At 36.3% G+C, this 13,245-nt stretch overlaps 1 protein-coding gene across 1 annotated transcript in view; it reads left to right on the top strand.

Moving 5' to 3' along the window:
- mtor (mechanistic target of rapamycin kinase) overlaps positions 1-13,245 on the top strand; it is a 191,538-nt gene that overhangs the window by 53,798 nt on the left and 124,495 nt on the right. Inside the window, exons 22-27 of the mRNA XM_056246740.1 lie at positions 1,335-1,447; positions 5,302-5,464; positions 6,292-6,384; positions 7,954-8,100; positions 9,553-9,695; positions 10,065-10,227. Coding sequence (XP_056102715.1) covers positions 1,335-1,447; positions 5,302-5,464; positions 6,292-6,384; positions 7,954-8,100; positions 9,553-9,695; positions 10,065-10,227 — 822 coding nt within the window. The remainder of the gene's footprint in view (positions 1-1,334; positions 1,448-5,301; positions 5,465-6,291; positions 6,385-7,953; positions 8,101-9,552; positions 9,696-10,064; positions 10,228-13,245) is intronic.

The following is a 13,245-nucleotide window of genomic DNA, read 5'->3' as shown; positions in this document are numbered from 1 at the left end:
TCTAAAGAAGTTGAAATTACATTTTTATATTGTTTCATTTACAAATGATTTATTTCTAATTGAGTAAATGTTATTTAAAATAAATATAAATATCATTGCAGCATGTGTTATTTACTCTCTATAATTAAATAGTATATTTATATCGGCTCAAAGAGATTGGAATGTCAAGATTTCAGTATCTCCACCAGAAACTGTACATTGGTTGACCACCATCACAGATGAATTCGATTATAGATGAAGTGTGATGTGACTAGCAGATGTACAGTACTAGATAATCATTTTATACTAAAATGATTATGCAGACAATGCTTCAGACTCATGTATTCCAGACATGTAATATAAATAAATAAATAGATACATGCATGCGTACATACATTCATACATGCATATAATCCCCCTTCACATTTTAAAAAGTCAATGAATATCAGAGCTTCCCAGAGCTCCTTCATCATTAGACATGTTCTCCGGCAGTCTTCAGCTCCTGACAGATGTGTGTTGCTCCAGGCCAAACCCACAAATCCCACTCAAGTAATTCAGTAATTCCTATATCCACATGAGTCTTCTCTCTGCGCGCCTGTAGAGCCCATAACTACCGTCTGCATCACTGGGAGCAGTGAGGTCACCCTAAAGGAGCTCTTAAACTGCCTACCAGTTGTTATGGGCCGAATAAGAAAACAAAAGCTCAATCAGTCATGTGAGCTGCGCTGGCAAGATTTTGACCTTGTGAGGGACAATATTTTGATTTTAAAAAAAAGGGTTTATTCTAAAGATGGCCCCTTTATAGCCATTTCTCTGGAAAAGTATCCTCAAGTCACATTTCATATTAATATGGAACAATTATAATAATTTTTTTTTGTAAATTAAGTCTGTTTTTAAGTACTGGTTTGTAGCGTCCAGTCACAAAATGAGGTAAGCTTGTTAGAAGTTGTGTGACGGAGAACTGACCTTCCACTAAACCCTTACTCACTGTAGTCACTGTTTCTAATGCTGTTAAGTTTTCCTATTAGCACTTGTTCGCTTTCTTGTGTTCCTCATTTGTGGATAAGATAAAGAAATTTGTGATTAGTGGTTTGCTATAGGGTTAAAACAAATGCTTTAATGTGTTCATTGCGATGTAGATGACTCTTAATAATTGTGATTATTTTTTCAATAATTTTTAAAACAAATTCATGAGCGGATATACATAATGGATTTCTATATCATGGCTTACTGTGTGCCAAGTGCTATATGCAGCTCTGATGTATTTAACCGTTTTTTTCCAGAGATGTACTGTTTTTCTTGATGCACCACCAGTTTCACAGTTTTCAGGCAGTTTTCTTCCTTCTGTGTCCTAGCTGCTCATGGCCATCCAGCTGTTTGGAGCTAACCTGGACGACTACCTCCACCTTCTGCTGCCTCCTGTAGTTAAACTGTTCGATGCCCCCGATGTCCCCCTGCAGGCCCGCAAGTCAGTATGAAAATCTTCTGCTCTGGTCAAGCTCCATAAGAAATCACTTTTCTTTTCAAACAAGTGTTATTCAAACCAGTGAAGTAGTGAAAGTAAACATAAATTGTGTGTTGCTACAGTAGTTGGTTTGAAATGTGGAAAACTGTTGTGTTTGTTTTACTTAATTTGCTATACTATCTAAAGTCTCAACTTCAGGTCAACATGAACCACTATTTGCAACCCATGTTATTACTGTGATATGAAATGTTTGCAAGTAAAACAGAATATATTAAATTCAAAAATGTAGGGCGACTAGGCTTGATTTTAATTATTAGGGAATTGGTGTGATGAAAAAAAAAAAGAAGCTTACCAGATTGGAGCCACACCTGAATTAAATAGTTAATTAAATAATAATTAAGAAATGCCTAAGTAGTTATTTTGCTCTGTGTACATTAGTGGGGAAAAAAATGACATTTTTTTTAGGGATTAAAAAAAAATATTATAATGTACACCAGGGATGGGCAACTTTGGTCCTGGAGGGCCACTGTCCTACAGAGTTTAGCTTCAACCCTAATCAAACACACCTGAACAAGCCAATCAAGGTCTTCAGAATTACTAGAAAGTTGCAGGCAGGTGATTTTTTTCAGGGTTGGAGCTAAACTCTGTAGGACAGTGGCCCTCCAGGACCGACGTTGCCCATCCCTGATGTACACTGATAAACAATGAGATCAAGAACATATATTAAAGTAAATGTGTTTAATTTTGATTTCATGTTGACTTAAATGTGGGCATAGGTCATTTGAGGTAGTGCGAGTGTTTTGGCAGCAGTGGTAAGGACGAATGTGAATCGGGTAACCCCAGTCTATGAATACAGGATCACATTAACAAAGTGGCTTTGGCCAGCTTTTCCTCTGCTATTACTCTCAGTGAAGCGTTTTTTTTACAGACTTTTTTTTTTTTTACAGAATCTGTATTGTTTTACTGAATAAGTAATGGGCTGAGTTTAAGAAAGAATTTTGAAGAGAAAGGTAGACGGATCTTATTTTATTAATGTGCTTGATTTTGTTGGCTGCACCACAGTGCGGGTGTGTTGGTAGGGCTTTCTATATTTTTATATTTGGAAACTCGGTTTTAAAACCTCAAACAATTAACTAGATCGTGTCTCCTTTACTGATACAAATATTTTTTTAAAAGCTATTCGGATGCCAATGGCAATATACAGAGCAGGGTGGCCAAATGAAATTATATGTAATATAATTTAAAAAAGCAAATATGTGCACATTTGCTGCAATGGTGCTCTTCTGTCCTTTCCCCCCCCCCCTCCCTTTTTCTTCTTCATCGGAATTGTACGAAACTTGGTAAAGGTATTGGCACTTGCTATGTGAACACAAAAACAATCGTGGACATGATTCAAACAGGTTAATTGGTCCTGAAAAAAATAGTCACACTTATGCTCCTCGCGGTCAATTTTTTGACCACATTAGAAATGAATGGGAGACAAATTTCATTTAGTGAAAACTTTTGGTACTGTGGCCAAACAAAATCTTACTGAAAGCTCTTTTTTTTTTTAGATATCAGGCTCTAATTTTTAACACAACTTGTTTGATTTGATTTTCTCACAGTTTTAGAGTAAAACATGTTTTTGAAAATATACAGGTCCTTCTCAAAAAATTAGCATATTGTAATAAAGTTCATTATTTTCCATAATGTAATGATAAAAATTAAACTTTCATATATTTTAGATTCATTGCACACCAACTGAAATATTTCAGGTCTTTTATTGTTTTAATACTGATGATTTTGGCGTACAGCTCATGAAAACCCAAAATTCCTGTCTCAAAAAATTTGCATATTTTATCCGACCAATAAAAGAAGTGTTTTTAATACAAAAAAAAAAAAAGTCAACCTTCAAATAATTATGTTCAGTTATGCACTCAATAGTCAATACTTGGTCGGGAATCCTTTTGCAGAAATGACTTCAATGCGGCGTGGCATGGAGGCAATCAGCCTGTGGCACTGCTGAGGTGTTATGGAGGCCCAGGATGCTTCGATAGCGGCCTTAAGCTCATCCAGAGTGTTGGGTCTTGCGTCTCTCAACTTTCTCTTCACAATATCCCACAGATTCTCTATGGGGTTCAGGTCAGGAGAGCTGGCAGGCCAATTGAGCACAGTAATACCATGGTCAGTAAATCATTTACCAGTGGTTTTGGCACTGTGAGCAGGTGCCAGGTCGTGCTGAAAAATGAAATCTTCATCTCCATAAAGCTTTTCAGCAGATGGAAGCATGAAGTGCTCCAAAATCTCCTGATAGCTAGCTGCATTGACCCTGCCCTTGTTAAAACACAGTGCACCAACACCAGCAGCTGACATGGCACCCCAGACCATCACTGACTGTGGGTACTTGACACTGGACTTCAGGCATTTTGGCATTTCCTTCTCCCCAGTCTTCCTCCAGACTCTGGCACCTTGATTTCCGAATGACATGCAAAACTGAGCAACAGTCCAGTGCTGCTTCTCTGTAGCCCAGGTCAGGCGCTTCTGCCGCTGTTTCTGGTTCAAAAGTGGCTTGACCTGGGGAATGCGGCACCTGTAGCCCATTTCCTGCACACGCCTGTGCACGGTGGCTCTGGATGTTTCTACTCCAGACTCAGTCCACTGCTTCCGCAGGTCCCCCAAGGTCTGGAATCGGTCCTTCTCCACAATCTTCCTCAGGGTCCGGTCACCTCTTCTCGTTGTGCAGCGTTTTTTGCCACACTTTTTCCTTCCCACAGACTTCCCACTGAGGTGCCTTGATACAGCACTCTGGGAACAGCCTATTTGTTCAGAAATTTCTTTCTGTCTTACCCTCTTGCTTGAGGGTGTCAATGATGGCCTTCTGGACAGCAGTCAGGTCGGCAGTCTTACCCATGATTGCGGTTTTGAGTAATGAAACAGGCTGGGAGTTTTTAAAAGCCTCAGGAATCTTTTGCAGGTGTTTAGAGTTAATTAGTTGATTCAGATGATTAGGTTAATAGCTCGTTTAGAGACCCTTTTCATGATATGCTAATTTTTTGAGACAGGAATTTTGGGTTTTCATGAGCTGTATGCCAAAATCATCAGTATTAAAACAATAAAAGACCTGAAATATTTCAGTTGGTGTGCAATGAATCTAAAATATATGAAAGTTAAATTTTTATCATTACATTATAGAAAATAATGAACTTTATCACAATATGCAAATTTTTTGAGAAGGACCTGTATATTTCATATAAAAATTTAAAATACTATTTTTGATAACAATTTTTCATAACAATAAACAAAATTCTGTAACTTTTGTTAAGTTCATCTGCCAAGTGTCGTCTTTGAAAAGAGATCAAACTTAAGTCTGTACTGTAAAGCATTCAAGATTTATGACAGTTTAAGTTGGAAATTTAATTTTCAGGTCTATGCTTAGAAAGTGAATAAATGGATTATAAATATAATTTAGTACCATAAACATATAAATAAAAAACATTATCGGACAAAAATATAGAACATTATTTTCATTGAAATAAAAAAATAATTTCGGTCATTTTTGACCAATACGTGAAGAGGGTTAAACACTTATTTTTGTCATTTGACTTTATTATTATTATTATTATTATTTTATTTTTATTTTTTTATAAAAATTTCTGAACAAGATTGTTGGTAAATTTTGAAACCAACGTTTGGTGGAATGTTCACTTCTGTAAATCAGCCAAGACAATATGGTTTCTGCTACCAATATTTTTAAAATGTCTAAATACTGGCCGATATATCAGTCTATTACTTGTTATTTTACAATTTATTAACAAAATGTGACAAAATGCCAATAAATGTTTCAATGAACGTTTGGTTGTTTTATTTTTGGTGTTTAGGGTTGCCTTGGAGACTTTAGATCGCCTGACTGAGTCTTTAGACTTCACGGATTATGCTTCCAGAATTATTCACCCCATTGTGCGCGCACTCGACGTTACTCCAGAGCTGCGGAGCACCTCCATGGACACGCTGTCCTCACTAGTCTTTCAGCTTGGCAAAAAGGTACAATCTTAAAGCCTAGTTCAAGTCTAGGGAGTGGATCTGTAATGCTGTCCTCATCGTTCGGAAATAAACTATTAAATTACCATAATTCTCATAGTTATATGTCATTAACTGATCTTCTGAAGTAGCCTTCTAATTATTCCCTAGTGTCTCGCTAATGCACAAAGACGTTTTCAATCAGAGAGAGGGATGAGGTCATTGCTTTAACCATTCCTCTTAAAATCCTTTTAAAATTACCAGTCAACATGTGGCCACCATGAGCACCAGACACAAGTTCTGATTCCTTTGATCACTGCTGGCCACAATCCTCAGTTTCCTGTGTTAGAGGAACAACACTTTATTTGTGTACTTCCTAGTTGATGGGGTTTAGTCACATGTATACACATGTGCACTCCCAATACTCAAAAGCTTTTTAGTCTAAATAAATCCAGTATGCTTTTCCTCCTCTTCATGTGAGAAGTACTGCTACCAAGTTGATGCTAAAATAAAAAGAAGTAACAATACAAATATTTCTACAATGCTAGTACTGAGTACAATGACTTGATTCAGTACACATGTGGTACTTCTTTTTTTCTTTGTTTTTAGTTTTTTTTACTGGCTGTAAACTTGTCTTGAATAATTATTTAAAAACATGAAGCAGTATTAACTTAATTGAGAAATACTTGAAGGCTTTGTAATTGTTTTAATTTCATTTGTTAATATTTATATTAATATTGAACTTTTTAAATAAATTAGTATGTTTAATAGCATAATAGTTTTTTGCTGTGTTGACATGAATATTAGTATTAGTACAAAATTTTTTTTTTTTCTGCATATTTCTTTCACAGTACCAGATCTTCATTCCTATGGTTAATAAAGTGATGTTGAAACATCGCATCAATCACCAGCGCTACGATGTGCTCATCTGTCGAATTGTCAAGGTCAGCATCCTACCCTCTCCACGTCTGTGGATATAATGTTTCTTTGCAAAAGAACATTAAAAAAATTCTACATAAACTAGGTCCCTGATGACTATTCAGTCACGTTCTTGTTAGAAGAACTTGTCTGAAACAAACCAGCTCGTGTGTTCTGATGGAGAAGCCTGCCTCCATTTCCTAAATTTGGCCCCCTGTGTGAACCACCACTCATTCTTTGCTAGTGAACCCAGACTTCCTGTTCCAGCACGTGGCCTCTTGGAATCCATATCTAATCTTGTCTTTGGCTTTGAGATGTATGGTTTTTCCTACTGGCATAGAATTACCAACACGGAATGCTGGTGTAAAAGAAAGGTTCTTGCCCCTCTTTCAAGAAGAAGTGTTTAATGAAAGGAACAATTGAAGAAAGGCCGTTAAATTATTAGAAAATGATACACACCCGAGGGGGAAATAGTCAATTATTCAGCTTATACTATGCCTACCACACTTTAAGGCATTGTTCAGATGTTTTATTTCAAGACATTTGTTAGGTTTTTGTCCATAAAACGCTTTTGTGTGTTAGTCTAATTACTTATGCATCTCATTTCAAGCCTCCATTGCTAATTCCAAAACATAATTTTAGAGCTAGTAATGGAGGCTTAATCTATTAATATGCAGAATAATGCAGTTATTAGAGAGAGAGAGATTAAGTGTGTGTGAATTACCTCAGTCTGTGCAGATCTTAACAGTGTTCAGCAGCAGCGTCTCTACTAATTGCAAAGCTGTAAGTCTTCATGTAGCTTTTCAGTTGAGAAACTTTTTTTTTTTTTTTTTTGATAAAGTCCCGGGGCAGAGCTGACACAAAGTATATGTGTTAGTTTTTGTCGTTATTGTCTTATTTGTTATTTATTTGCTTTTATTGGGTTTTGGTTCTTTTTGCTGTTGTAGGCTGTAAAGAACTTTGAAATACTTTGAAATTTGGCGAAGTGAAATGGAACTGTAATGCGGTCAAGCCCTTCCGGGAACTACTTTAGCCGTGTGTTTCCAGGAAAATAATCGCACACCTTAGAATGTTCGTCAGCCAATCAGAGTCAAGCATTCAACAGCCCCGCAGTATAATTACAAATATATTTCTGTCTCCTTTTGCCAACAAAACCTAAATAGTTGGTGTCCCATTATTTTTTTAAAGCATAAAGGCACAGATTTGATTATAGAGATGCTGATTTGATGCTATTCATATGTTTGAAATGTTTGATGTGTAAAATCAGTATTACATGAAAATGTTTGTTTGCTGTCGAATGTATTTTATTTTATTTTTGTAACTTTTTTTTAAAGGGGGAAATTGAATGAAAGCGTTTTATTTTTATTTATTTTTATTTTTTTATGCATGTTGCTAGTAAATGATCACACAAATCAGTGGTCAGTAGACGTTTTGTTAAAAAATGAACATTTTACACTATATTTAGAGTTTCAAGACCTACATGTCCCTTATCTGTGGAAAGTTTTGGGCATTTAGGTTTTTTCAAGCTGACACAAATGTAGATTTGTGTGTGTGTGTTTGATTTGTCTTTGCTGACCTGTGTGCCTCTTTCTCAGGGCTATACTTTGGCGGAAGAGGAAGAGGACCCTTTAATATTTCAGCATAGACAATTACGTGCTAATCAAAGCGACACTCTGGTTAGTAACCCGGTCGAATCAGGACCCATGAAGAAATTGCACGTCAGCACAACTGCTCTGCAGAAGGTTTGTAGAATTATGTGTTAATATTTGCATGTGCCATTAATAGATTGGTATTAATGTAGATATTGAAGCAGACCAGTCTATTAATATCAGACATTCTGATCTCAATAAAATCAACTTCGGCTCTACTGTTGGAAATCTGATTATATCTAGTTTATAATGTCCTCATTCACATTTTTTTTTTTTTACTTTTTTTTAAACATAATGGTATTGTTTGTGGTGTATTGGTTGAATGAGTGCTCATTTATCACATATTGAATTGATGAAATTGAATCACACTGTCTTTCATAAAATAAATTTGACTTGTTCCTAAGTTTGTAAAGAATGGGAAACTGTTTACACTTGGAGGAAATGATTCCCCTTAAAGGCATGCCCAGTATATTCATTGAACTCCTTTTTTGTATTTTGTATGGTTTGAAACATAGCTACATCTGTCTTCAACACCACACTTGATCGTCTTTTTCAGACAGAGATTTTTGATGTGTCTTTCGGGGGACAGTGTTGAAGGGATTGTCTGTTCTCTCTGATTCATGAACTCATCATAATCATTTACATGTGTTGCCTGAGTTGCCTGATCTTCTCCACCATTACCTTCATTATTCAGTTTTCTGTTGCCTAAATGTTGAACATTCACCCATGGATGGACTTTAGTGTCTTGGCTTTTAGTCTTAATACATCCTTACTGAATAAAAGTACGTATTTCCTTAATTTATTTCCAAAAAAAAAAAAAAAAAAAAATTATAACATCCCCTTTGAACGGTAGTGTATAAAGTTACAAAAGGTTTCTATTTCAGATAAATGCTGTTCTTTTGAATTTTCTATTAATCAAAGAATTCTGGAAAAAACTGTTTTCTACATTGATAATAATAATAAATGTTTCTTGAGCAGCAAATCAGCATTTTAGAATGATTACTGAAGGATCATGTGACACTGAAGACTGAGTAATGATGCTGAAATTTCGGCCTTGCCATCACAGGAATAAATAGCATTGTAAAATATACTCAAATAGAAAAGTTATTTTAAATTGTACAAAAATTTCACAATATTACTGCTTTAGCTGTATTTTGGATCAAATAAATGCAGCCTTGGTGAGCATAAGATACTATACTGTGTATATATATATATATATATATATATATATATATATATATATATTAGTATATGCGTTTGTGTGTGTGAATGAGATCTGTGTATTTTAAATCTTATATATGTACAATTACCTTTAAGACATGCTAACATCAAACTATTGTAATCAATTGTGAGTCAAATCTCCCCTGCACTTTATGTCAACAGCCCCATTTTGTGTTGAAGTTGGAGTCTATATAGAGCATTTCAAATCAGTCACATATGCAGTTCCAGAAGGCAGCTCTCTATGTAGGCTTTGAGGCAGATAGCTAGAACAGAGCTCTAGTGGTTCTTTTATCTGTTTATTAGTCCTGTTTCTGCTATGTGCAGGCTTGGGGTGCAGCCAGAAAGGTGTCCAAAGATGACTGGCTGGAGTGGTTAAGACGTCTCAGTGTGGTCTTGCTAAAAGAATCATCCTCACCTGCCCTGCGCTCCTGCTGGTCTCTGGCGCAGACATATATACCACTCGCCAGGTAAACCTTCCCTCCTCTGTCTCTGTTCTTCTGTTAAATTAACATTTCAGAAACCCATTATTTTTGTAGAATTTTTCTGTGATTGGCAACATTTTCAGTAGCCTTAATTCTGTGAGTACGGTCTCTTTCGGCAAGAACCGCTAACTTGGACAGGAATGGGCTGTTTGGGACAATTAAATCTGTAATCATACCTGCAGTGATAGGTTGACAATGTGACAACAGAGTGCCATCTCATTCAAATAGCAGCACAACCATCTTTGCTATATGTTGTTTGGACAATACCACAGAAAAAAACCTATGTAGACTATTGTATGGACATAACCCTGCACAATTATCAAAGCCTGTGTGTACATTTTCTCTTTTCTGTAGGGATCTTTTTAATGCTGCATTTTTATCCTGCTGGTCAGAGCTGAGTGAAGACCAGCAGGATGAACTGATACGCAGTATTGAGCTGGCTCTGACTTCTCAGGATATTGCTGAGGTCACACAGACGCTGCTCAATCTTGCAGAATTCATGGAGCACAGTGATAAGGTCAGTAAAGAAGTCTATTGTCTCTAGACATTTGACATTAGGCATAATGTCTGATCCACATCGTACGTTTGGTCAAATAACTAACCTTACAAGCCAAGAGAGTAAAGGCTTTTTAACCCTCTGGGGTCTGAGGTGTTTTCAGGGTCCTGAAGGTGTTCTGACAAGCTCTGACATTTGTGTTTATTTCTGATACTTGTGACATTTTCATTAGGGATGTCCCGATCCGATCACGCGATCGGAATCGGACGTTACCTCCCGATCAGGACTCGGATATATGTAAATTAGGGGTGTAACGGTATTCGTAATTATTGAACCGTTTCGGTACGAGGCTTCCGGTTCGGTACGCATACAAACCGAACGATTCCTAGGACCATTTTTCCTGCAGACAAAATCCGCGCTGGCGCGATCACCACAACGTTGCGCAACATCAAATGGCAAACGTAATGAAAGAGGAACGAAACTGCGCTACTCATTATATTGTGCTTCACGGACTGTTTATCAGTTCGGACCAGCAACATCTGTGCAGCGCGAGCCGATCTTGATCAAGCGACACTGTTACTACACAGCGCTAAGAGATCCAGTAAAGAAAACATTTGAATTCGCCACTGATGTATAATAACATTGCTGCAAGATCTAGTGAGAAGCATTCACATTTCTCCGTTATTAACTGTAGATCTCAGCGCTGACGTGGGAACCAGGAGAAACATGTGCCGTGAATGAACATGGATTTAATGTTGCACTTCAAAACTCAAATATTATATAAATATATATTTAAATGTTATTTTTAATGTGATTACCAAAACATTATTTGTTCATCCTTCAAAGATTACCCCCATTTATAAACCTGAAAGTTTCAAGATGTAGGAAAACTCAAACTTATTTAAAAATAGTTTTTCTTTTAATAAATAGGCAATTTCTCTGGCATTTCTTTCTTTTTGCTGTATTGCATCGAACCGCAAATTTTGTGAACTGTTACACCCCTAATGTATATATATATTCTCATTATTTTTTTATACACTTTAAAAACTTTTTTGTTTACATGCCTGCCGGGTATTTTAAGTTGAGGTGCTATTTGTTTTTATATTAGACTTTTTCTATATTTACTGTTGCACTAAAGTCCAAAAGTGAAGATTTTATGTTATTTATTACTTGATTGTTCAAGCTACCTCACAGAAGTGCTCTGTTTGTTAACAGAGTTGTTGAATGTTAAAATAAGGTGAATTAAATAAAAAATACTGTTTTTTCTCTCTTCTTTATTCTTTTTTTATGTATTATATAAGTATCGGATCGGGACTCGGTATCGGTAGATACTCAAAATCAAATGACTCGGACTCGGACTCGAGGGCAAAAAAACCTGATCGGGACATCCCTAATTTTCATGGCTAAAGTCTGATTACACTGTATTCAGCACAAACTCTGCTACAATAATATGTCAGCAGGATGTATGTAAAAGTTTGTAGTTTTAAGATAATGACGTTTATCATGACGTAATGACGTAATTGTCACTGAAATAAGGTCATGAAACCCATACTAATTATTTCTTCACAAGACTTTTGAAAATTGTATCACGTAGCCTAGAATATTTGCTCCAAAACTATGTAAAAATCATCCTGCCTACTCATTCAGATAAAACATTATAATGATTTAAAATTTGAAAGACATGTTTTGTGTAAGAAAGCTTTATGCGGGGAGGCGTTAACCATCCATTAATATATAGTGTTTCACTCCTGAGAAAGACAAAGACCCTTCCCTAATGGCCCTATACGGTGCTATCATCATGAGGAGCCTTGCACAAAGAATGAGGAGAGACTTAAAAAAGAATGGCTTTTAGATTGTTTGGATTTATTTACAACACAACATAATCCAAAGATACGCAACAAATGACAAAAAAAGCACATTATTGAACAGAGACAGATCTAAAGACAGAGACTTGAACAGTCACACACCTTTGTGCCATTGAAACATAGTACATAGCTGTCATTTCCAAGGTGTTTGATTTTTCACTTTACCATGTTCATGTACAGAGACTCATGTGAATGTTGAAGTCAGCAGGACTCATCAGTGGGGCATCTGGTCCCTGTATAAAAAAAATAAAAATAAAAAAACACCAGCTGTGAACATGCTGATTTCCAGAGAAACTATAGGGCTGCATGATTTTGGGAATACATTTTAGATATTTCTGGTTAAAATTGCTTTTTAAAATGTACAAAATGCACACACACACACATACATACACATCTCATTTCATAACATCATAACGAATGGAAACATTTGGAGTAAAAACATAAAGCCTAATGTTTGTCGCGTTTTCCTTTCAAACTGACTCAAACTCACAGCGCGTGCAGATAACATTTACTGAAGCGATCTAGCCGCTCCAAACTATTAAACATTATTGTTACCATATTATACATCTGGGGTTTGAGCAGATATCCACATTCACAGTATTTAACAGTAAACACGGGTCTAAACATTATAATATTCACCATGTTAGAGTAAACACTCGCAAGCCTACTTTTATCATGCTGTTTTATTATCGAACATAAAAATATCCTCGTGTGGTTCATGTATATACATTTAGCATTGAAAGGTTGCCTACCAGTCTAGTTCACATTTCAACATGTTTCTGTCTACATATAGATACACATACATGTACGACATTAGGCCTTTTTACTCCAATTTCATTTCATAACGTCCATTTTAGTCTGGCACCAGTTTAACATGTCTTACCTTAAAAATCTTCTCATCTTCAAATTGCGTTCTTCTAATTCTTCTGAGGTAAATCCAAGTGAAACAACACAGCACAAACACATCCAAACTCGATGAAAAGCAGAGAGGAGTAAGTTACTGAAGTCTAGTCTCCGATTCTTTGTTTTGAGGTGAAGAGGGCGTTAACAGCTCTGCGTTCCTCCGCGTGGATCATTTGCATCTGAACAGCTCTTGCGTGCGTGGGTGGGGTCACATTAGAGTTAATTAGGACGCGTTTGAGAAACTGTACATGTCGCTGCTTTCATACGGATT

Source organism: Rhinichthys klamathensis, unplaced genomic scaffold (assembly GCF_029890125.1).
Source record: "Rhinichthys klamathensis goyatoka isolate OS25496 unplaced genomic scaffold, OSU_Roscu_1.1 h1tg000040l_1, whole genome shotgun sequence".
In the NCBI taxonomy this organism is placed as follows: domain Eukaryota; kingdom Metazoa; phylum Chordata; class Actinopteri; order Cypriniformes; family Leuciscidae; genus Rhinichthys; species Rhinichthys klamathensis.
The sequence above is the reverse complement of the archived record's forward strand: the minus strand, read 5'-3'. Positions and strand labels throughout refer to the sequence as shown.